The 26867-nt window shown below is 35.6% G+C and overlaps 1 protein-coding gene across 1 annotated transcript; it reads right to left on the bottom strand.

Annotated features, from left to right (window-relative positions):
• Positions 1-852: 852 nt before the first annotated feature.
• CRISPLD1 (cysteine rich secretory protein LCCL domain containing 1) lies at positions 853-25927 on the bottom strand. The gene is made up of 14 exons (XM_063300254.1): positions 25657-25927; positions 13124-13242; positions 12860-12992; positions 11449-11564; positions 9994-10094; positions 9211-9366; positions 9055-9115; positions 8837-8903; positions 8276-8406; positions 6580-6623; positions 6418-6490; positions 5697-5772; positions 2862-2992; positions 853-956 (listed from the first exon to the last, which is right to left on the bottom strand). The coding sequence occupies exons 1-14, from the start codon at positions 25912-25914 to the stop codon at positions 905-907; spliced, it is 1518 nt and encodes a 505-aa protein (XP_063156324.1). The 5' UTR covers positions 25915-25927; the 3' UTR covers positions 853-904.
• Positions 25928-26867: the final 940 nt, after the last annotated feature.

Here is a 26867-nt window from a genome sequence, read left to right as displayed (position 1 = left end):
TCAGTACTATATGACCTAATTTCTACTCAATCCTACATGCAAGGTACCTTAAAGAATGACCTAGGGAACCTAAAAGGAACTCTAATCTACTTTAACTCAGTTCTACAGTTCTATTCCAATGCCATTCCCACTGATGTCTGTACATAGATAAAATTAAAATCAACTTCTTAGTATACTTGCACTTGATGATGCAATGACTGTTCAGTAACAAGTCAGTGGCATCCAATTATGTTTTTCTATTTTACAAGAAAGCTTGCCTACCAAAATGCAATTTAAAAATTTGCTATAACAATTAACCTGCTCTCTCTCTTTCTCTCTGTCTCTCTCTCTGTCTCTCTCTTTCTGTGTATTCAAAGATAAGGATTTTATTTTCTAAAAAAACTTATTTTTAAAGACAGTGGAAAAATTATGTAAAACTGGCAATATTTCCTAACCTTTTGAGTTATTATACCTTGCTTCAGAGCACTTTTTTAGTTTTAAACAATGAAACATTCTATATACAAGATATATAAGATTTATCATAAATATACTTTTCCAGTTAATATTAGTGGCATATATAAAACTTAATCATAAGGATAATGTATTCTTTTTTAAAAAATTGGAACATTTATGAGCTTTGAATGCACCGCATAGAAATAAATGCTAAGAAAATATAGCAATATTTAACACAGGATTAATATACCATCATCATCACTTCTCAAATACAATTTCCCATGTTTAACATTATAGATTTTTCTTCATTAAGATTTGCATGCAGTTAAACACTCTTCTAATCAGCAAATAGTATATATCTTCTGTACAGCCATATTACACAATTATACAAACTTGAAGCAAATCAAAATTAATTTTCTCTCTCTTCTTTTAAAATTTTGCAATTTATATTATAGATGCCATTTACTTGTCCTCAAACCACTGCAAATATTCTGAATGCTTTGCCTCCTGGAGGATTCCTCAAACTGTAAAAGAAAAATAAAGAACTAATGATTTAAAGGAACTTATTCCTATCATGTACTCTCATTTCTCATAGGAATCTGCCTATTAAGTTAAATCTATGTATTTATTGCTAATGGTCATTACCAGAAAGATGACATATAAATATTTGGACAGCCTGGTCAACTTACATGGCATATTTAATTAAGTACACAATTATGTGGCCTATCTAATGGCAAAAGCGATTATTTCTAGCAGTAGATAGAAATTTTATGACCTTTCTAGAAACGTCCATAGATTGATCTTGCAAAAGCCCATCTATAATCACTAACCAGAAGTGCAATATGCTCAAGATGCTTGGTGTGATATAAAGGGCAGTTTAATAGCATACAAGTCACAGAGTCAACTTCAGTTCTGAGCAGACTCAGAGGCAGGAATACTGCAGTATCTTCATATCATTACCATTGAGGACAAGGCATTGATTCATTCCTATTTAAATGAGCTTCTGTGCAAACCATGGACAATATCATAAAAATATCTAGGTACGATGAAGCGGACATGTACAAGAATTCCAAAGTGGAAGTATAAAGTTTGGGATCTATGTTCTTGGATGCCTAAGTCTAGAATGCTCAGTTTGAGCTCTGCCATAATGTTCAATGAGAATATGCCTGAAGGGGACAGCCCACAATAGGACAGATCAAGCTATATTTTTTTCTATGAAGAAGTGTAATTGTCAGAAAAGGTGAGGTTGACCAAAGACTTGCTGCCAAATATTTGTTTTAACTAGAATTTAAATCTGCAGGGTATTAGGTGGGCCTCAGCAGAAACATAACCACACTCCATCCAGAGAACTACATTCACTGTTGATTGAGACACACAGAATATGGCTTTCAGAAATTTAGACTGAATGATTTCCAAGGCAGATTTGCACAGGTTTGGGGGCTGCACATTAGGAAATTTAAAATCTTGTTTAAATAGTCTGATTGCTGCAGACACATAATTATTGCCTTCGTGGCTTACAAATATAATGCCCACATTAGATGCACATTTTTTATGCTTGTATTGTGAGTTTGGTAATTTGGTGAATCTAAGTGGCAGAAAGTGGAAAGTGAGTACCTAAAGTTTTGAACTCCTTAACTTACTTCATTGACTATAATTAATTTTCCAGTTATGAGAGTAGTAAAAAAAAACAGTTTTAAGTAATTTAGCTAATTTTAAAAGAATAATTTAGTAAATTAGCTAATTAAAAATTAGCACTTTTGTTTTATCGTAGTTAATTTCTAATTTTCTCATAAGGCAGAAATATCCTAGTGCCTGCAGAGACTGACGTGGGAAAGGTTGCTGCATTATCTGCATACAGAGATGGGTGAAAACTGGAGGATGAAATATGATTTTTGCAAGGGCCAATATTATGTCATTAATGTAAACATTAAACATTAAAATACAGCTGCTTTTAGGATGGAAATAGGAACAGTCAGTTCAGTGCTACTTATACATCTATTAACATAAAAGTATTCTTATGTGACATTATCAGCTGAAGAAAACACTGTTCAATGGATAAAGCAGGTGACATCTGTCACAGTCTTTCTCAAGGGACTGAGTCAAAAGCCACCTCCAAATAAACTGAGAGTCCCTTGGGAAGCTGAAATACCTCTCAGCTAGGTGATGTGGGATTACACACTGATCAATACTTGACTATCCTGGAAGAAAGCCTACTTGTTCTGCAGTTGAGGTATTCTCCTGGATCATCCAATTGGCAAATTTCTGAGAAGAGAGGTTTCATGTAGAACTTGCTAATTTTACAGTGTAGGCTGATTGGATGATAATAAGCAGGATTATTCTTAATTGTAAATTGGTACAGTAATGGAGTAATGCCTTCTTCAGTAATGCAATAAAAAGTACCATGTGTACTATAAAGTCATGCTTTGTACCTTTCTGAAAAAATGCCATTTTGAAATGAAGCAGTGTACATTCTTCTCTTATCCACTGGCATGATATCAACGTAGCCGCCTTCATTGCGAATTACTCCAGCATGGACTGCTGTCCGGCAGATACTAGACACCTGAGGGAAATATAAAATAGAAGGATTTATATTTTAGAAAATAGTGTTGACTTGCAAATTATTAGCTGAATTTATACAGGCTCTTGTTTTTCCTAATGTCCACTTGTTGATTTAAATTAAGCAATAGGAGAGTTTTCATTTCTACCACTGAAATCAATGATATGCAATAGTGTTATATAGGAAATCTAATTTAAGTGTAATTCAACTTAGTTGTCAAGTTTATTTTTCCTAAACTGGGCAATCAGTTTAATTAATATTACTTTGAGTTAAATGTAGATAAATAAATAAATTTGAATGTTATTTATTTATTTATTTATTGCACCAGCTCTCTTTGTGTCCTGGACTATCCTATTCTTTAGGGTGCAGTCTCTGGCACATCTGTCAAAGGCCTTGTTGTATAATTAAATGTGAGAAACAAAGGGGGAAATATCTTAAACAAAGATGTATAAGCTTAAAGACAAATTAACCTTGACAAAATTTCTTTTTCTCCCTCAATCTAAAACGATTTGTATAATCATCCTGAAAACCTTTTATGGCTTTAAAGAATATATTATGTGATTTGTCTGATTAGTGATAAAGTATGAAGAGTAAATCATGATAGTAAGGCATGTGTCAAAAACTGCTCACCCTGAAATATTTATAGAAATGTTGTCAGATTATCTCCATTAATGATGGAGATAATCAAATGATGTCAGATTATCTCCATTAGTGAACCAGTGATTACATAAATCTGGTCAGGCATTTCACAAACTGGAAAAAAAAACCCACTAGGGTAATTTTTTAAATGCATTTATTCCTATACCACACAAACTGACATGGTTTAGTGTAAATCAAGCTACAGTTATTCAGGAAATCAGAGTTAAACCACTGCTTCACTATTTTTGCCCTTCCTAGTCTATTTCTTTTCAGCTGTGGTTCCACATTCTTATTGGCACTTGATGTTCTTTCATATCACAAAATATTGTAATATTGTGGCTGATGTCCTTCTGAGAAAATTTGTTACCACCTTTAAAATTAAATATATGGATTCCACAAGTATAACATTATGTTGTGAGGGAAAAGGATCTTCATCAAATTGGCCAATCTCAGCTAGCCAAAGATTTCAGAACTATCAGCGTTTTGAATACAAATGCTTTCATCAGAGAGAAGGTGGGGAGACAGAATGTGAGAGAACTTTGCTTTCATTATTCCATTTTTGTACAGATGTGCAAAATGTTTGTTGCACAGACTGTTCCATGCACAGAACAACTGTTTTCAGGTGGCCCATATCTGATACTCAATTTAATTAATTAATTAAACAGATTTATAACTTGCCTCAGTTAAAAAGACTCCCTGAAACTTTCATAGTATATGCACATTTGGGGCACTTTAATCTGTACCCAAAATGAAATGGGGCTCTTTTGTTCTGGGCAGAAGTGGTTTCCGGGTAGAGCAAGGAAAAACCCCAGACATTAATTGCTGAAACAAGGAAGGGGAGGAAGGAGAGGGAAGGTACTGGAAGATCAGGAAGAAGGGGGTCTTGTCATGAGTGAGGACGGTGAGCAGGGGGCTCCCATCCAGGCTGTAAAGTGCATGCGTAGTACTGAGGAATTAGGTGGCCATTCAAAGAGACACAGATCGGGCCCGCCTCAGTCTTTGGGGTTTATATGTCTGGGTTTTTCCCACGCTTCTTCAGTTTGTTAGGATTTTCTGTTATGTAGCAGTAATAAAACACTAGAGATCTATTCCTTGTCTCAGCATGGTTCCTGGCTGTTAGGACAGGTCTGGTGGGATATGCCACTCTGGGGGCTCTTTCTTGCTCTTGAAATCACTGCATAAGCTATATATTGGTGGAAACTGAGGGTAGGGAATGAGGGAAAATGCTGGGAAGCTGCCCAGATTTTGTTTCTACTCTATCCCAGAACGACCATATATGTTCTTAGTTTGTTTCTGCCAAACTGTAGTTGATTGAAACAGTTAGGCAGAAGCTCTGGAACATGATGGTGTGTTCTGGGTTTGAAACTACATCTTTTTGTGTACATCTCTAATTAGAACAACATTCTTATAGTTTTCCTACCAGCCTTCTATGATTAGTTAAAAAGAATATCAAAGGAGCCTCTGTACAGTTGGAGCTCCTGAAAGTCTGTAAAGAATGTGGGAAGGGGAATGGAAATCTGCATTTGATGGGTCAGGTTGGAATTATTATACAGAATTCATTTTTGTCAAGTCAGTAAGAATCAACTATAAAAATAATTCCCATGTAGAATAATGCCCCCTTAAAATTGCAATATATTAATCGACCATTTTCTAGATTGAGTAGTAAGAATGTAATCATACTGGTCCATATTACTATCTCTAGTAGCAATGCCCACATAATTATTCACTGTGGTTGAAAGATTTTGAGAAAACTGAAAAATTACACAGCATTCTTTAATATTTAATGCAATAGCTTTAGTATCCATATATCTCCCACAAATATACATATACATAGGTGTCCTTGGATAGAAATATTAACTATTGTTGTTTAAAACTGTGCATCTTTCCTTAAATTAGAAACAGATTTATATATATATGCCAAACCATTTCTTTCACTTTGGTGTGGTTTCTGTTTTCTGGGAAGGGTACGGGTGGCTTTCTTATATTATTATTTTTATCTGATGACCTTATGTTTAAATGTTTTTTTTTAAATCACATTCCAGATGAAAATATATCTTATCATACTTACATCAGAATAAATTATAGTTCCAATCACTCGGGCATAGTGTGGATTTGCCTGCATGCAGTTGTGAGGACAATGGACCCTTTAAAAATTGAGGGAAAAGACAAAGATTAATAATTCTATATGTATACTATAATAATATAAAGACAAATGTGATCATTTTATTCAAAATAAAAATGAGATATTAAAGAATAACCGAACCACAGAAGCCAGTTAGACCATCAAATCTAACACTCTACTATGAACAGGAATTCATATTAATATATCCCAGACATAAAGCTGTCTAGCTTTTATGTGAACTTCCCCAATGAAAAGGATCCCATCACCTCTCTGGGTAATCAGTTCTATTGTCAAATGTATAAACATTTAAAATAGAATGCCTTTCTTTGTTACATTCTTGTTCTATCATTTCAATTCAGCTGAATACACCATGGAATGCTTGAAGATTTTCCAACAATTCTTGCTTTGCCACCAGCTCTTAGTATTGTATATATGCTGATACACATAAGTAGATCCTTGCAATTAATGGAAAAACCCTGTTGTAAAATGGAGATGGGGCAGTTTAACGTCTTGTATTATACGCATAGCAGTCTTAGCAGTCTGAAGTTCAAAATATGCCAAAGTTTGTTTTTTTAAAAAAAATCAATAATCACACTGCATGCTTAGCAACTGTGTGATTAGTTACAAGCACTTTTCATAGGATGGGGACAATAATGAAATGGTTTACCTTGGGCAATGGGTGGCTGGCTTATAAAATGGACATAATTGTTCTACTGTAGTTTCGCAAGTGATAGCTTGTACTGAAATTAAACAAGAAAAAATACATGCAAATATTTGCTATAAAGAGATTAATCAGCATTAATGTTATATCATAAAAATAAATCCTCACCTGTTACTTTAGAGACTGTGAATGAATTAGCCGATAGGTATTTCCTAGAACAAAACAGAACCTATTGTTATTAGCAGTAATAGTATTAACATTACAGTTTTCTACAATAAGGATTGTCCTGATTACCAGGAAACACACTGAGGCGAGGACTTGGTCTCTAATATTTATTAGTAGTACTTAACAAGAATCCTAACAAACTGAGAAAGCGTGGGAAAACCCAGCCATATAAACCCCAAAGGTTAAGGCGGTCCCGATCTGTGTCTCTTTGAATGGCTGAACAGTTCCTCAGTGCTACGCATGCGCTTGACAGTCTGGGTGAGAGCCCCCTGCTCGCCATCCTTACTCATGACAAGGATAGAGATAAAACAATAAAAAAACATAAAAAATGAAATACCCACAATATTTTAGAAATGGAAAGAACAGAAACAAAAAATAAAAAAGTGAGGAGAATTATTTAACAGGGCTATACAAATTCAACAAAACTTAACTTTTTAGCACAATTTGAGCAGAGAACTGAATTTTCCTCTAAGGATATTTTCAGTATAATGCTTCGTATCTTGCTATTGCACAAATAATCTACAATCTACTGCATTTATATTATGGGTACACAAACTATACCATGTGGCAATGTTTTCAGCCCCAGGGTCTACATAGATTGCTGGGCTGGTATCTTTGTGCCACAAACATGCATTCTTTCCTATACACATATGCTTTGAACACTAGACAAACTTCATCCCTCTCCGTTACTTAACCTGTGCCTTCTAGTGATTTACTGCTGATCGTTGGTTTCCTACCACTAATGGTAGTTGTCAAAGATCGACTTGGTCCTTGCAGGTCATCTCATCAGTTAATCAGCTGGATGACAGAGACCACACTGCTTGGTAATTGCAATAGGAAAGCCAGTCATCCATATTATACTGGCCAGTTGATCATAGTAATTAGCTAGAAAATGCTAAAATCATTGGGGAAGGCCCTTAATTCCATTTTAGTACCTGAGGAATACATTTTGCCCATCTGTAGTCTACATTAGGAAAGAGTACTTCTTTTGGCTGAGGATAACAGAATGTTTGGTTCTTTTTTTGAGATTTTGTGATTTTGGAACATACATAAAGTAAGACTTAGCTCACTTAATTTCTAGAGATGGGGACACAAAAATTATACTGCTATTAAGCATGCTGTTGCTATCAACTTTCAGTAACAGGATCTTAGTGTGCTCTCAGGATTGCAAAAGTTGATCTTGGAGAGCTGCATTTATTTAGTATGAGCTAAGTTTGTCTTTCTTATTTTGCTAAACGGATGCAAAACGTTGTATATAAAAGCATATATTAAGAGTATCCAACACAGTCAACTAATCCAAACAAATAATTAAAAACACCTTAATCAAACAAGTCCCAAACAGATTATAAAGACCAGCAAAAAAGATAATGCAGATAACAGTAGAATATATGGAGAACCAGTAGAGGTGACTTCAAATAAGCTTTCATAGCTCTTATGCCATCATGCAACACAACATTCATTAATGACATCTTCTTAAGATATACAGCATTAAATGTTTTATAACTATTTATAAATAATTCCCTAAATTGTTTACATTATACTGAAAGAGGTCTATTAGAATTGAGATCTAAATAATAGATCTATTTAGAATTGAGATCTAAATAATATAATTGTGAGATAATGTTTCACTTTTACTTACCCAATTGACTGGACTCCATTTCTATAGGACTTTATGAAGTAATTTCTTCTTCCTAGCCTGGTAACATCAACCCAGCCACCATCATTGTCTAGGATACCATAATGTATTGCAGCTCTGCAGATGCTTGATTGCTAGGAAGAAAAGAAAAACCCAGAAACAGAACTTAAGTTCAACTAAACCACTATTTTCCTTACTATATCTCTAAAAGACATAAAGACTTCTATTACAAGTAACGTTTTGTGTTTTTTTCAATTTGTGGAAAGTGGTAATAATTTAATCACCCTCAGTTTCATATTTAGAGAGGTGAGTTAACAAATTATGTAAAAATCAGTCTGCCAATTCGACTCTATGAATGGATTGTTTTATATGTTTGGTGCCTAGGAAGTCAGGTTTCCAATAAAATGAGTGAAGACTAATAAATATAACAGCAACCTGAAAGTTCTGTCAAAATTAACTTAATTTTGGGTCATTTTATTTAGCAAACACTTGGTTAAGGATAACACATTAGTTAAACTTCCTAGTAATTACAGAGTAAAATGCTATGAATTACAATATTTGTACCATGTCATAATAAACACTTCCAACAACTTTGGCACTGCTGTCCAAACACCCAGAAGGACATTCATACCTAGAGAATTAAAAAAAACAACCTGAGAACAGTAGCAAATAAATTTGTTGTTTTAGATAAAATAATATACACAATACCAGAATTAGTGGTATACAGAACACCAGAATACACAATACCAGACTTAGTGGATAAACTTGGAAAGGTACCTTACCTATTACATGTTGTTCCTTTGCAGCGGTCCCTTAACCGTACTTCACAGGAAACAATTTGAGCTGAAGGAGAAAGCAGATGATGTTATAGCAGCATTTTAGGACAGGTTGGTGCTTCAATTAAAAAATAAAACATGTTACAAATGAAATTTCCTTACACATCTGTTGTTTGCTTATGACTTCATTTCTTTCACTGTCATCACGGGCTGATTCATGTGATTGTACTTGATTTTGTAATGTATTCTGAACATGTAACTGATGCTGTTCAACTTCATTGGTTTCTATCTCTGGAGAGTAATGCCTTTCTGAACCTTCTGGTAAAGCAATTGAAAGGAGTGAGTGCTATTCTTCACAATGGCTTCATTCAGTGGTTATAATTAAGAATGGCATAAATATGACATGTGTTTAATCTTTGTTAGACATGATAAAGCCAGAAAGTAATCCTGTGCATATTTCTTTGGAAATAAACTCTACTGTACTCAGTGGAATTTACTCCCAGGAACTTACTTAAAGGATTACAGACTTAAGTGCTTCTTGATCCCACTGTGCCTAAATCCACTGAAATCAATGGGGCTTAATACTGGTTGACTTGTGATTGTTTTACTATCAGCCATCGTTAATGAGCTGAGATTATCTAGTTATGGCAGTAAATGATAAACAAAAAAGAATATACAGAATTCTAAGTAAGAACTAGTGAATCACCAAGAAATTATCAATTCTTTTCTTAGTGTTCCATCTAAAAACACTATGGAGGCTGCATCACAATGACAAGCTTCTGTGTAGACATATGTCAGAGAGGTACACAAGGTTTTTAAAAAAATATAGACCCTTTCGATAGTATACAGGTTTCTTTATGAAATCAGAAAACATATGCTTGCCTCCTAAAGCATCAACAGAACTACATACCTAGCGGTATATACATTAATTTTCTGAATACATACCTTTATAACAAAGATTTTCTCTACAGCCTCCCCCAAAACTTGGAGGACATGCAGAACATGGGCGACCATGTTTGTATGGAGCATGGCCCCACCAATTACCCCTAAGAATAAAAAACAAAGTGATTCAGTGAAATAAATGGAGTGCCTGACGCCCATGAGAAATACTACTCCTGCAACCTGTGATTTGTCGAGCCCCCTGAGCCACAGAAGTACAGAATCTCTAACAACTGATACCAGTTCATGCCAGGTGGTAGAAAGGAATTCCAACCCTTAAGAACAAAAGAAAGATAAATGGGACACAATCTGAGGCGCTCTACTTCTATGTATAGTATATAGGTTACCTTATGAAATCAGAAAACATCTGCTTGCCTCCTAAAGCATCAACAGAACTACTGCACCTGACTTACGACATCAGTTCTGCTGCAGTTATTAAGTAAAACATCCATGGCGTTAAGCATGATGTCCTGTGACCGCAAATTGCAACTTCCTGCCAGCTTCCCCATTGACTTTGTTTGTCGGAAGCTGGCTTTGAAAGTCACAAATGGCAATCACGTGACTGCCGGATGCTGCAACTGTCGTAAACGTATGCTGGTTGCCAAATGCTCAAATCATGATCACATGACTGTGGGGATGCTGCGATGGCCATAAGTTTGAGGACTGGTCATAAATCTACTTTTTCAGCACCATCTTAAGTTCAAATGGTTGCTGAATGAGGCAGTCGTTAACCAAGGACTACCTGTAATTCCATTGACATAATGCAGGTTTACATGTGCTCATTCTGGTATAAAACAAATCTTGGATTGCTTTGGCTATATTGTTCCAAGAAAAGCATGTTGCTGAATGTAAGGACAGAATTCATTTGAACTGCTGCCAATCAAATCTCTTCTAATCATCCATTACAAATGAGTTATGTCATAAGCAGAGCTAAGAGATTATAGTGAATACTCTGAATGTTGTGCTTTGGACTATGCTGGATTTAGGCTAGTGTTCTCAAAATTCAAAATGATTTAGCATTACACTGTGTAAAAAGTTCCCACAGACTTAAGGAGATACTTTGCAGAAACCTGATTTCTTTTCCCCATCAGCAATATTATTTCATGTCTTTTACAGTTTATATTTTCTAGATAACTACATATTCTGTGGCCAATTCCAGTACAATATCAATAATACTTTAATGACTAAGCCATATGAGCAACAGCTGATCTACATGTCTGTATGTCTCAACCACTTTAGAAATGAAATGAAAAATTAGAAAATGGAAGGTAAAGCAAAAAGAGCTTACAATGGAAAAGAATTAGGAATGGAGACATGACAGATAGTGAAAAGACAGAACATTGTTTTCCTAGCATGATTCTGGTCTAAACTGACACACCATCCTAAATAATTTTATTATAAAGTGGCAGTGGGGGCTTTAGATATCTTTTTTGTGTTAACATCTGTATCTGTTTTACTTACTTGGGTGAATAATTGCACACTAAGTAAATTGCTTTTGGCCATATCTGTCCCCAGACGTTCATATTATAACACAGGTTGACTGCACATCCTATTCTGTTACTTGTTGCCCATACCACCTGGAGGAGAAAAGGAAAAAAGCTTTAAAACTTTAAATTAAAACAAGCATGTTTGCTAATATAAATTCCAAAGGTTAAAAAAATAATTCCCAAAGACAAAACCAATCACAAACATACTGTGTTCATAAATAGAAAACAAGTTTAATATAAGGTTCTTCATGAACACCCACTGATATAATCAAGCACCAAATACGTTAGAAAAAAAATGTATGTCTGAGATGAAATAAAACATCATGTCTAGTTCCTGGCAAGATGCTAGCAAGCTAGATATGGCATCCTCCAACTTAAATGTTCTAAGCATGCTGGACTTGACCTGTTTGGTCATGCTTTCTGGGAATTATGGGGATTTAAATCCAACCCATTTGGTAAACATTAGGTTGAAGAAGCCTAATATAGATTATATAATAAAATTATTAGAAGAAAAGGTTAGGATAGTTTTACAGGTAATCCTCATTTAACAACCATAATAGGGACCAGCAACTTGGTCATTAAGCAAAGCGGCTCCTAAGTGAAACCACAACTGTGCTTATGATCTTACTTCAGTTTCCTTTGCTTTCCAGACCTGTGAGGATTGGTTGCAAAGTTATTTTTTCATCACCATCATAACTGCAAGCAGTCACTAAATGAGGCAGTCGCTAAACAAAGACTACTTGTATTATTAAAATGGAAGGGATTACAATTTTGAAAATAAATAATTTTATGTTTAATTAAATGTTTTAATTGCATTAATTCCATTTTTAAACTATTACTGCTTTTAATAAATTGAATTTAATTCAACATTAAATTGCTAATCAGAATTTGAGATGAGAAATACTGTATCTGTGTGAGTGAGTTCAGAAGCAAGCCACTGTTTTCCTTAGCAAACGTGTTAAACTTGCATCTTACTGTATAATGTTCCAAGTTCCCAAGTACACATGTAAGCTTTATCCAAGGGTTAATAGATTCATTTCAGAAAATAATCCAATCTGTAAGTTAATCAGTTCATTCATCAACCAAATCACTAGTATATGTAGTGCTATAGACATCCTGATATATTCCAAGGAATTCATGCCAAAATGTGTTCTTAAGAAAAAGTTTGTTTTGCCAATAGTATCTATATAGAAAAAAAGAATAGATTGCTGCAAGCTGTTTTTTAAAAATGGGAAAAGAAAATATTTTTTCATACAGATACAAATTCCATATGACTTACATATTCTCCTATCAACTATCTCTTGATCTCTACCATTCCAAAATATTATTCCTGAAAGTGATGAATTCAAATCTATTATTCATTTAAAAAAAAAAAGTATACCCACCTGAGTATAATGAGTACATACAGGCCCAGAGCATCTATATGGGCAATAAGGATTGCATTCTTGAGGATATGGATAACTAAAGTCTCTCACTTCATCATACCATGCTTGGACATGAAAAGTTAGAGGTCTATACCTATGAAGAAGAATCAAAGAAATTGCCAATCGTTCAGGTAGCTATTATCAACAGAAACAATGATTTTTCACTTTTAAAGAATGAATAGCATGTGGACATAAAATAGTTTGTAACCAATGGTCTCTTTATACCTTCCCCAGTGTGCTCCCAAATTCTGACCAATGGATGGAAGAAGACTTGTGGGTCCATGTTCCCAAAGACAGGTCTCAGCCCAGGATTGAGCAGATCTTTCCAACTCTACATCCCATGTCTATATTTTAAGAGTTAAGAGACAAAATAAATATGTGGTACTTTTAATATATGTTAACATTATGAATAATTTACTCATCTCTAAAATACTTTAAGAAAAATCTCTATTAAAATATAGTATAAGTATTACAGAAGAATGTCCAGCAAGTCTAACTTGTTGCTTCCAAAAAAGCTTTCTATCGATGTATTTAAGCAATTCACATTATACACCATATAATCCAGATTACTGTGGGCCAGAATAGCAGGAATTGTGCATCGTGGTGGTCCTAGACTACTTATTTAAATAGAAAGTAGGAAATATTTCCAGGATTAATATTTATCTTCATGATCAGATATCATTAATATTGCTGGGTTTGTAAAGTTTGCCAGAAGTGGTTACTCAATAAACTCCATGTTCCTTACAACATCTTTTTGTATGTAGTTGTGGCAATCCTTGATCTAATTTCTATTTATGATAAAGAAGGAAAGATTAAAGAACAGGATGCCCTTTCTCATAACACAAGTCTGGTACCAGAAGAAAAAACACGTAACTTTTTTCATACATGCTTCCAGCTGTTTTAGATCCCCTGAAGATTCTTTGTTCCTGCAACTATACCACAAGATATTTTATTTTAATTTTAATTTGTTAATGCAAAAAAAAAAAAGTACACTAAGTTTATACTTTTATTTTTTGCAATTCCTCTCTAAACTAGAGAGCAGTTTGAGCTAGAATTCGTGATGATGCTGGACTATACATTATATTTGGCTTAGGAGACCAAATCAAGATCCCCGTGAGATGCAAGATAATGGATGTAGATGATCCAGGAACGTTTCCTTCTGGGTGAATAGGCCTACTGTATTTCAGCTGTCCAAATCTGGACCACCAACAGATGGCAGAAAACATCTTTTTGGTTCCATCTAGTGATCATCTGGATTTTTGCTGCCAGATATGGCAGGCAGGCCTATGGTTAAGTGGTATGAGATAATGATTTCCTGTCCAAAGGCAAATGAATGAACCCTCCACCCAAATTATTCAGTCCATTGAGAGCTACCTGGCCTGAAACATAAGCCGATTCATCCCTGGTCAGTATGAGAGATGAGAATTTTAACCTTCTGTAAAAGACTGTGGGGAGGCTGAGAAGGGATTGGAAGCATTCTGTCTCTTGATTGTATATGTCTACTCTCCCTGTCTCCCCATAATGTCTCAAATCCTCTCTGAGTCATTACAGTAGTGAGCTTCTAGAACAAGGTTTCTTTAAAATTGGTGCTGCTTTTAAGCTACTGTATGAAGTTTCACAACAAACTCACTCTCCTATAAAAATAAGAATTCACAAATCATGACTCAGATGGTATTCATCCACACGGAATCTATAGCTGCTTTAGGAGCAGCTTCATTTAAACCCTCATGGTTTTTTTTTTTTTTTTTAAAAAGCTAATAAGAAGGTGCACTGAAGATGCTATGATCAAAATCCTGCAGTTTTCAGCTTTATATTTCCATTTGGGAAGAGTAGAGAAAAAGAAAAAAAGAAGTACTGAAGGATGCAGGCTGAAAGGACAGCCTAAAAGTTTTCCAAATAGGAAAAGCAGAGCAAAGACAGAGAGAGACAAAGGAAAGAATCCCTTGATAGTTTTATTTCCAACAAGGTGTTCCAGATTCTCTGAGACTGTAAGTCTCAGGATGACCATGATAGCTGGGATTTTGGGGAAAGGCTGTCTTGTAATACAGTTAAATATTGCTACAATCCACTTAATGAATAAAATGCACAATAAAACTCAGTATTCAGCTTATTCAATTAAAACAAAATGTGATGCAAAGAGGGCAACCCTTATTCAGATAGGCTCTCTATCACCTATGTAGAAAAGCCGATAAAATCCTACCATCTGCTACATTCTCATGGCTAAAAGTTAATATTATAAACCAAGATCCTAAAATAACAAGCTATGTTCAGTTTATCAAAGGTCACAATTTCACTCTGAAGTAGGACATATTTAAGAAACCTATATAATCACTGTTATGAAATAGACAACACGGGCATCGGTGGAGAGGCCAAGGGAAAGCAAATGACAAAAGTGCGTTATGATACCATGATACAAATTCCATCCCTTTCATACTGGTCTCACATAAATACGTATGGAGTGAAGCTTGCACTGTGATATCATGACACATATTTTGTAATTTTGATGAATTCTCAGCTTGTTATGGATGTTCCTATGAATAAACACACACATATACATACATATATATTGTAGATACCATAATTTGCAAATAAAGTTACTTATATAGCAGTAATAAGTCACTGATGTCCATACAGAATTGTTTTGTGAACTGTTAGTATGGCAACTTTTAATCTATATTCAAGGTATTTCTGATGTAGAATTCTTGGGAATACAGAACAGAAACAGCACACTTTCAGATATAGATGTAAAATGTGTAAACTATAATAAAAAATCTAAGATTCAGACTTAGGACAGTAATGCATACAGTTGGCACCAACAGAAGTAAACATTTACTGTGGCATGATATAAGGCCTCAATGCTGTATTCATTCTATGTATAAGAAATAGACTGGTAAAGTAAATATCACAGTACAGTACAGTTACTTTTTAATAACACCCACTATATTCTTTATTGTTTATTAAAATAAAGACTAAAAACATTACTCAGGAAATACCACAGTACTAATTTTAATTATACATCTACATCTAGCTAAAACGCAGAAACAGGCTTGAGGAATATAATTTCCTGTATTTGAAATCATCAGCTTAAATTGAATGCATACCACCTGGATAGATGTAAGAAGTTATTAATCAATATCTTTATACTGATATGGGGATGTATCATTGATATAGTTTACACCTACTTTATTAAAAAGTTTCCTCATTAAAAAGGAAAATTATATTTCTGTAGTAGTACTGTAAATTAACTGCCAATAATAGGGATGTTTTAAAAACCTTTAGAAAAATATTAAACTGTTCATCAATCATTAAATATACCTAGCAACTTCAGCAATTTGGAAAACAATTAAAATATTGTTTTTTAAAATATTTTTTAAAAAGTACATTTTTTTTTACTTTTTCTAAATTAAGCACAATCTGAAGCATCTCTGCTTTACAGTAATAGCTATGTAATATACCCAAATCTGTACCAGAAAAAGATGGATTATGGCACTTATATGAGTCATACCTATCACAAAATAATGAATATATTTGCGAATGAGAACAAATAATAGGTTCATAATGGGAGAAAGGAGAGCCAGTTTGATGTAGCAGTTAAGGCACCAGCCTAGAAACCAGGAGACTATGAGTTCTAGTCCCACCTTAAGCACAAAGCCAGCTGGGTGACCTTGGGCCAGTCACTCTTTCTCAGCCCTAGGAAGGAATCAATGGCAAACTACTTCTGAAAAACCTTGCCAAGCAAACTGCAGGGACTAGTCCATGCAGTAACCAGCAGTCAAAAACTGACTTGAAGGCACTAAAAAAAAAAAAAAGTGGAGGAGAGAAGGCCTATGAAGGGCATTGGAGTTCCAATGCCTGTAAGCAATTCCATCTTTGTAATGTTATCAATTAAGAGGGGAAAAAACCCTGTAAGTATTTCCGGTAAACATTTGCCACTGTAATTAATCTCTAATGTTACTGTATAAAGTTCACAGCTATCCTTTTTATTACTATGATTAACAACTGCAAAATAAAATACAATGAAAAGATTATCTCTATCTTGTGAAATTATTGTGATTATGTTGTGAATTCTGTGTGTCCACAGCCCTGTTTTTGCTTTGACACTTTTCTCAGTTGTATTTATGTTCTCTAACTGCTCCTGCCTCTGCATCCTTTGGTATCATGCAGACTTACCTATTTGCTTTCTCGGCCACCTATCCAATGAAGACTCTATTGATGAACAGTTCAAGATAAGAATAAGAGGAGACGTTGCTCAGCTCTTTGATACTATGTCAATAGCCTCTCTAACCTAATCTCATTCACTTCCACTGAGCTTTGAAGTTGAGCAGGAAAGAAGCAAGCCAAGGAAGAAGGTAATTTTCACTGTGAAATAGTTCCTGGTTAAATGTGCCACAAACCAGCCACTCCACAGGCTTGCAAATCTTGCAGTTAAAAATGGGAACTGTGTTCATGGCAAGGGAGAGATGGAGCAAAGCAAAGAAATACAACTGCTAATGGTTTGATACAGGGAAGTACATACACAGAAAGCTGTTTTATCTACTTGTGTCAAGTCACTGTCCCCTGCTGAATTCCTCTCAGCTGTAATTTTACCCTTCCAATAATATAAATATCAATAAAAATATATTACACCCCTAATTCCCTTGTTTACTTCCTGTTCTTTCTGCCCTAGTTATTTATGTCAGGGGTCCCCAACCCCCAGGCCGCAGACCAGTACCGGTCCGTGGCCTGTTAGGAACCTGGCTGCGCAGCGGTAGGTGAGCAGTGGGCGAGTGAGCAAATTTACAGCCTGAGTGTTTACAGCCACTCCCCATCGCTCGCATTACTGCCTGAGCTCCGCCTCCTGTCAGAGAAAGCAAGCCCATTGGCTGCTATCTCCAAACGGTGTGAAGAAAAAAGAATAAAAGGTTGGGAAAAAGAGGAAGCGCTTGAATCATCCCAAAACCATCCCCCCCTCCCCTGTCCATGGAAAAATTGTCTTCCACGAAACTGGTCCCTGGTGCCAAAAAGGTTGGGAGCCACTGATTTATGTCATTTGCTTTCCTCAGTTTCCCCTTCTGATCCCCTATTTCTTATATCACTTTTCCTTGGATTTCTAATTTCTTCTACCCCCCTCCTTTTCTTTTCCTTAGATACCAGTAGTCTACAAAGTACTTTTTCTTTAGGCAAAGTCATTTTGCAGTCAAGCTACAGCCTACAGCCCTGGGATTTCCTGGTATTCTCACATTCAAAGAAGACCAGGATCCTTCCTCTGCTTCCCTGTTTTTTCTGATGCTCCACAAGTGATCCCAAGCAACTTTGGGTTAATCTTAATTTCTTTTTCCTCCATTGCCTGACCCTTCTTTCTTTGGGTTTCTTTTGCCTCTTGTCAGCTACCTCTTATAATGTTATATTTATTTGTTAAAAAACAACAACACATGACTTACCTTTGATTTTCCCTCCTCCCCTTTTTTCTTTCAATTCTTCTGAGATGCAGATGTCAACAGGTCTTTCAGATAATATGACTAGCAAAATGCTATTGAACACAGACTAAAATATATGTGGGCAAAAATCAGTCCCAATTACTCTCACCAGTCAATGTCACTAGAATGTTCTTCCTTGACTGTAGTTTCTTGACCTGACTCCTTTCCCTCAGTCCAATGTCTCACCTTTTACTTTTCTTTCTTGCTATGCATAAATAATTAGAATAAATTCCTTCTTAAGAAATAAAAAACAGGCATGGATAGGGAACATTATGATAGCCTATAGCTCTTTAATTTGGGTGGGTAGCAGGGGTAAGTGAATTCATTGCTGACAAGTGGCACCTACTTACCTTTCTAGATTACCACGTCATTGTGGAGAACAAATAGTGGACCCACTACTCACTGCCATTATTTTGTGGCAACTTTATATATCCTCAAAATGAGCACATAAGACATTATTCCCCACACCACCCCCCAAAAAAGCAGTTGCCAGCATCCACTCCTTTTTCTTCTTTTTAAAGTTTGCCCTCATGTTATGATAAGGGCAATCCAAAGCAAGATGCTGCTTTGTTCTGAGTAAGGAACAACAAAGGTAGTGATATTAATGCATTAATGGCACACAACACTTTCATGATAACAAAGGTAGGATCCTGCTGGGAGAGGTCACTGGCCAGTGAATCTGCACTATTTTCTGACAGAAATTAAAGGAATTGTTAATGTAAATGTGGTTCATTGACAGCAGACAAATCCTTCTCAGTAATGCAGCCACAGAATACAAAAACTGCATCTTATGTACAATAGAGTTGTGAGGTGTGTTTTGCTTTTCTCAAAGGTTTGACCAAATAGCTCTTTGAAGGAAAAAAAAGCAAAGCAACAGGTTGCCTGCTTCTAAAAAACAAAGTAGCTGTATTGCTGAACAGAAGCTTCTAAGTGTTCATGTGTAACGCGTCTGCAAAAGCTCATGACGTTAAAGCAAAGTACATGAACAGCACTGGTAGCTACTGCTTCAGTGTCTATCGAAGTGTAGCAACACACATCTGTGAAGTGCTTCACTGCATCAAGGTGGATTGATGCACCTGTGTAAGGTGAAGCAACATACCAAGGCAGATCTTGACCAATCCTGTCAGGTTGAACAGAAAAGTCCTGCCAGTCCAGTTTCTGTTCAGATCATGGAATTCTGTGTTGTTTATTCATTCAGTTGCTTCTGACCCTTCGTGACTTCATGGACCAGCCCACGCCAGAGCTTCCTGTCGGTCGTCAATACCCCCAGCTCCCCCAGGGACGAGTCCGTCATATGGAATTCTGTATCATTGTTATTTGCCATTTCAAGGATGTTCTATGCAAATTTCGCCATACTATTTAGCATAACCCACCAAACCCTTTTTCTTTTCCTTGGGAAGTTACCAAAATGCTATAGTTAATACTTCATACTAATTGTGCAGGAAGTATTTGTAGGTAATCTGATTGTGGTAAATTCTTACCCCAAATGGATGAAAATAATCTTAATGACCTAGCAAATATCCACTGTTACAAATTATGGCACTGTACTATATATTGGCAACTCAGGACTGCCCAGTACTATTGTTTCTGATAAATACAGTTAAATTAAATGAAAACCCTTTAAGGACTTTCTGGACAAAAACCTTACCCTGGATGTCACTACGTTTCTTGTGATCCTTGAGGAAATAACCAGATTAAAGGTTGCTGCAAACAATGAAGTGTGCCCTAAAGAGAGTGGCCACCTCACTTGGTAGTTTCCTCATTACTCAAAATGTTGTAAGTCAGTGCTTTGGAATATGTGGGGCTATCCATCTATCTTGAGATACAATGTTTTGATTTCATTCATCCAGATTTAACTGGGAAAAACAAGAATGTACTCTATGTAAGCTATCTTAGCAACACTTACTCTTCATTCATTTGAATCACAAGAACAGGATTTTGCTAGAAAAAGTGTTTTGGGAACCAGGTAGGTCTGTTTCACCAACATATATCATAAAAGTTCCAGTGCACAGGTCTATTGTGGCATATTGTGGCATCAGTTAGAAAACTGGTGTTTTCAACAGGTTGTACCAATCATCAGAAGCATTCCCTTCTGTCCTGTGGAACTGGAAGAACCAGTTAAGTTTCAGCAGTGATGCTTTCTTACATGCTGTGGTTAGTGAAGAAGGGTCACCTTTTACACTCTCAAATTTTCAGGAAGAAACCACCTCATAAAAAGGTGTCTCCATGAAAGATAAGTATGTTCATTACAGGAGAGGGGTTCCTATGTATACCAGAGAGTGTTAAAGGTTAAAGATATTCCATTGCAAGACTCTTTAGCCATATAATTCCTTTCCCTCTCCCCACTGATTCGTAATCGAGGAAAGTAAATTGGTCTTTTGTGAGACTGAACCAATAAAGGCAGTTATAGTATTGCCTGCCTGAATTCTGATAATTTCTGGCTACCAACACAGCAGTAGCCCTTTATCAGCAGTGAGTCAATAGAAAATAGCATTACTTTCCTGCTGGGCACATAGCAATACAGTCCTATTGTGTTCTCCTTATTAGCAAAAGACATTATGGCAGGAGCTAGAGATACCACCCTTTTCTTCTACCCCAAGTTGGAAAGATTCTATCAAGCTTTGAAAAGGGGAAGCTGTGGCTACTAAGATGAATGGTCTCAGAGTAAACTATGAGCGAGACCCTACCTGATCTGAACATCCTTGTAAATAAGTATATTTTTTAAAAGGCTGCAATCCAAATTTACATACAAATAATTTATGGCAGATGAAAAAATGCTTGTTTGAAAACAGGGTATTTCCAGATATCAGGTTCCTCAATGATGGAGTCACAAATAAAGAAGCGAAACAGAAAGTACCTCAGAGAAAAACCCATTTTTGCATGTCAACTGGTGTTCTCCACTGTTGTTCATTCACTGTTCCTACATATTTTATGATCCATTCTGCTTTCTTTCAACATATTCACTCTTCCTCCTATATATGTTTTGTGATTCAATACTCATTCATTCTCTCTGTGTCACCAAGCCATTTCAAAATTCTTCTCTATATTGGTCACTCACGTTTGTATATTATCCACAATCATTCATCACCTCTTCATTCTTGAACCTCTACCTTCTTGGTTTAAGTACGTCTCAAGTACCCTACTCCTACTACATTCAACCTACTTTTATCTTTCTCCTCACATGCCCAACATTTCCTTCCATTTAACAAAGTGGGCAGAATAACACTTATACACATTAATTTTTGTTTCCTCTGACAAACTTTCATTCCTCACAACAGACCACGTAAGACCCAGTTCCTTTCTACAAGCATTTGCTTAACATTTTTCCATCCATTTCTCTATCTTTAGTAAACATTCCACTGAAGTAAACAAATTCACTTGCTTGCTCTAATTTTTAAATGTATAACTTGCAAGCATTCACTGTTTTTTTCTGCCAAACAACTACCTTTGTCTTTGATACATTACTTTTGAAATCCATTGCATGAAATAGCCTATCTAAAATTCTCTGCAAATAATTTGTGTTCTCAGCCAACAACACAACTTATTCTGCATACAAAAGTCACTTCTTCGGCCAGCATACTCTAAACAATCAAGGGGCTATCACTTATTGGTGTCTCTCTCCCTGTTCAGTGCTGAACCATGGCTAAGCATGTAATTAATTCTCTTGCATGCTTTATTTCCATCATATACCACCTTATTACATTCCACAACCAACCTTCAATTTCATATGGCACAAAACATTCCATTATTAAAGCCTATTCACTTTATCAGTTTCTCTAAATTAGCATATATATATTAAGCTTTCTTACATTTATGCATCTCACAGTAAGCTGCTAAAGAGGAAAAATTTGTTTTGCACCTGCCAGCCAAGTATGCAACTGCCATGCACTTTCCAAACAATGCTCATTATCATATTGTTTCAATCAGAATTCTTCCAAATTCTTTCCAAAGCACATTTCATTAAAAATATCTCTGTAGTTTTTTATTTTCTTGCTTGCTACTTTATCCTTGGTATAAAGAATACCTCACACTTTATGCAGTTGTGGACTAACTAAACATGCAGAAAATTAAGATACTATCCAAATTTTATTTTCATTTTTTCACCTTTAAGAGCACGCAAGTTCATATCTGGAGACAAACAAGAATATTACGTTGACTTTCCAACCTTCACCATTTTTAAAGGCTTTTTTAAACTAATTTTTGCCTAACTTTTTAGACCAAAATTAAATATCTATTTACCACTTAAATTATACATTGTATGCCATTACAAAAATTCTGACTACAAATTTCCTGGTCAAAAAATATGAGTATTTAGGTGTCAGTGATGAGTGGACCTTCAATGTAATAACTCCATTTTTAGATACTCTTTTATTCTTGAGCTGTTTGTGTGAGCAACACATATGCACTCAAAATCAGTTTTTGTACTTACTATTGTACTTGTTATTGACCTATCCACTCTTGTCTGGTTTCTCAATTTTAGTACTCACATAGCTATCTGTACTGTAACCTTAATGCACCAATGACCCATTTTTCGGTCACAAATTAATTCTAGTAAACAGGCTAAGTGTTGGCACCCATATAGAGGCAGAAAGCAAGGCAGCAAGTGGGCACCCACCAGGTGAGTCAGTGAACAGGCTCTGGCCCAAGAATGTGGGGAGACTGCACTGGATGGTCTTGTAGACACCCACAGACTACCAGAGATCTTCGGACCACACTTTAAGTGTCACTGCTATAAACAGGCAATAATGGTATTCTTCTAATCTTCAGAAACAAATGCAGTCTTCACACATATAAGTTACATAGTCAACTCCAAATGCATCTATATTTCAACATTTCTACAGTTATACCATCAATACATGCAGCCTTTCCATTTCTCAACATTCTCACAGCATTTATGACTTTCTTTTCATCATTTCTTTTCTTGGATTTGTTTGAATTCCACTTTTCAACATATCACTAACTTCTATATATATCTTTGAAATAATACTTCCCTTACTTCAGTTTTATCCCAAATTATTTTACCATTTTTATTTTTAATTCCATTTACTCTGCTGAAGGTTCCTTGTTTAGCCCTCTTCACTAAGTTCCAAAGCAGTTGTTTAAGTCCATCAAAACCACATTGTCTTTTCTTTGCTTCCTTCAATCTTAACCATTCCATGTTCTTTGATGACATTCTTTCCAGCTGTATTTTTCTATCCATACATACTATACCATATTGTTTTTATCTTCATTTTTGCAGCAATTATCTTACGTATTTTTTTCACCCACAGCTTTACACATAAATGCACAAAGAAGAACCATTTCATGCTTCTTTGTTAGCGTAGCCTCACCCAATTCTGTGGCACTTGATAATATAATTCTTTTCATGCAGCTTCCATATTCCTTTTTCCTTATATGGATGTTACATTCATTATGCTGGGGGATTAATCTATCTTCTAAAACTTCTTCACACAAGAATTATACTTTTTCTTCCTATTGTCATTCCACCACTTATTCCTTTCATTTTCCTTTTCTTATATATACTTTTCCCCCCCACTATCCACTCTTACCAAATAATGGTCTGTCGCACATTTAGAACCTCTCATCACCCTTATATTCTTCACTAATTCTGTTGGTCTTTCATTGCAAACAATCAAATCAATCATAAGTTTAGATTTATATTACATTCTTTGCAAAATGTTAAGCACTATATTAAACTCAAACAATATTTTTCCAAGTAGATACTCACCAGTCACCACTATTCATTCTAGGATTTATGGCCCTATCATTTTTTCTGTACTCTCTCATTTCATTCTGACCCATCCATTCATGTCCCCTAACAGAATTATTTTTCCTTCAAAATATTTTCATTTAGAAAGTTGCCACTTTTTCCCAAAACTTGTTAATTCCTCCTTTTGTTATCACCATTCACTAGAGTGTAACATGCAGTTATCACCAACTTAGAGGTATGCACAAGACAGAAAATGTGTTTTGTTTCATACATTGAATAAATACATTATGGCTCAAAAGTTCAGCCGAACTATTCTAGGCAGGGTCATGGTTCAGCCAAACTGAAATCTGTAATATTTTCTTTGTTCAAGGTTTCAGCAAAGACAAATTCCAGATGGATCTTTCAAGGTATATAAAGCAAAGTTGGTGCACTTTGTCCCTCCTTTCCTTCCTGCTCAGCAGAACCTACTTGCCAGCCCACCCACTGATTTTCCCAGACCAAACACAATTTCTGGGTCAACACACGAACAGAACAGTGTTTGGGCTTGGGAAAACCTGGCTGTTCTGTGCATAGAGCAGTGCATGCATGGAACATTGTGCACAACCTTATCACCAATACAAGCATTCCTACTTTCATATGCAGCCACAACAATCTAGATGACAACCAATGCATACTTCCTGACATACAGTTTAACTCTCATGTGCATTTCACTTTCACTTCCCTGAATGCTTTCACCAATTCCACTCTGTAAGATCAGACCTATTCAATCTACTACATCCTTCCCCTTTCTCTTAGAAACACACACTTTGCTTTCATTTCATTCCAATTAATACTTCATCCTCTTTATCCTTTATGCCTGTGACATTCAAAATTTTACTGTCACAAAGGCTCACTCCCTCTTTCTGTTTTCCACATATACTAATTGTCTCCTTTTCCTTCCTTTTCCTCTTCTTACTCTAATTATCAACTGCCTTTCTCCTCATACCCAAGTTCTCTTAGTTTTTTACTCTGCCATTCTTATGATGAACTTAACTTTTTATGTACCTTAATAGAATGCAAGTAATTTATTTCACCATAAGCAGTTCATTATAAATTTCTAACATATAATTTTAAAAATCTGGATTTGAAAAAAACATTTCTACATTTCTGGAACAAACCATGAAATTGATAGGAAAAGGAAGTGCTACTCTGCACACCAAGCAGTTCGAAAACATGCAAATGTGAGTAGATTAATTGGTACCGCTTCGGCGGGAAGGTAACGGCGTTCCGTGAGTCATGCCGGCCACATGACCACGGACGGGTCCTTAGGGACAACGCCGGCTCCAAGGCTTAGAAACGGAGATGAGCACCGCCCCCTAGAGTCGGACACCACTGGACTTTACATCAAGGGAAACCTTTACCTTTACCTTACTCTGTTATTATAACTTCATGAAAGATAAACAGAAAATTCTGTAAAGCATATAAAATGTCAAATAGGTAATATTTCTATGTTGTTAATGATAGAAGCCATTCTATCATTCTGTTCTTCTCCACACCCATTCCCTCCCAATCATACACACCATTTCTGAAGACGAACAGCAATACACCCTTACCATGTATTCCATATTGGAAGCTTGTGGATAAACTTGACCCCGTAATTTATTATGAATATCCAAGATACTTTGCATATCATTGTCAGTGATAGCCCTTTTTCCTCTTTGCTTTGCAATCCACCATTCACCATCTTCATCCATGTATTTTTCCAGCATTTCCTCAAATAAAGTTGAATTGGGAAGCACCATAGTAGAAACTGCATGAGCTATGAGTAGCAAAGCAGTAACTCTAAACCATTCTTCTGCTATACTGTTCATGATGAATGATGTCAAAACTCTTCTGGATTAACTCCAAACCAAAGGCTTCTTTCAGGTCTATTGGCTGAAATGGCAAAATAGTCAAACTATTTTACTGAATACTTAATGAATTACTGAATAACAAAATTCAATCTGAACATGAAAATATAACTGTTTCAGCATCATAAGGAGGGAAGAAACCATATTTTACTGATTATGAATGGCAACTTATCTTCACCCTCATTCACTAGCAGTATGTTAGACTAGTTGAATGCATAACTAGCCCTATTTGACAGAAACGAATTTTTCCTGTGAAAGTACTTTAAAAGTAAACAGCCATATAATTAACTGACAATTCTGCTGTCTCACAAAGGACCTCTTCTGAAAATGTTTTTGTAACTTAAAATGAACTATGAATTTAAAACACAGAAAAGGAAAATGCTTTATTTAAGAAGGTCTGTAGAAAACTAACAGATTTTGGACACAATTTTTTTAAGAATAATAATTTTAAGTTGCAAGCCAAACACACTTATTTACAAAATAGTATTCATTACAGGTCATATTTCTTTCATTCATTTCAAAATAAATTGAAGCTTGTGATGAACTCTCTGCTAGTTTCAGTGAGACAAAGAGGTATTTAACACTGATTTGAACTTGATATAAGTTTGAACAAAAGCATTCTACTTTTAAAACTACTTCTATTTTCTATATAACAACATTCATGACCATCCTTTGGCCGGAATTCCTATTCAGGATACTTGATCAAGCAAGCAAGCAAGCACAAAACAAAGCCAAATCAGTTACTTTGAAGTATTTCCAAAGTGTAGTAGAAAAATATTCTGAATTGTTCTGTGAATCTGCAATAAGGAAGCTACAGTTCTCCCAGAAATCAATGGATCCCACAAGCATTTCACTAATAAATGGAAAGGGGCCACAATCATACAAACCTGGTCAAATGAAGGGGGCAGGTTTTA

Source organism: Candoia aspera, chromosome 3, assembly GCF_035149785.1.
Source record: "Candoia aspera isolate rCanAsp1 chromosome 3, rCanAsp1.hap2, whole genome shotgun sequence".
Taxonomy (NCBI): domain Eukaryota; kingdom Metazoa; phylum Chordata; class Lepidosauria; order Squamata; family Boidae; genus Candoia; species Candoia aspera.
This window is presented reverse-complemented; position numbering and strand designations above follow the sequence as displayed.

What these genes read in the sequence shown, in the direction of transcription:
- CRISPLD1 (XM_063300254.1), bottom strand. Translation starts at nt 25,914, where the DNA reads ATGAACAGTATAGCAGAAGAATGGTTTAGAGTTACTGCTTTGCTACTC. An exon ending in AATGGAGTCCAGTCAATTGG is followed by an intron (nt 6,624 to 8,275) that starts GTAAGTAAAAGT and finishes GTTTTGTTCTAG; the next exon opens with GAAATACCTATCGGCTAATT. An exon ending in AATGGCATTTTTTCAGAAAG is followed by an intron (nt 957 to 2,861) that starts GTACAAAGCATG and finishes TTTCTTTTACAG; the next exon opens with TTTGAGGAATCCTCCAGGAG.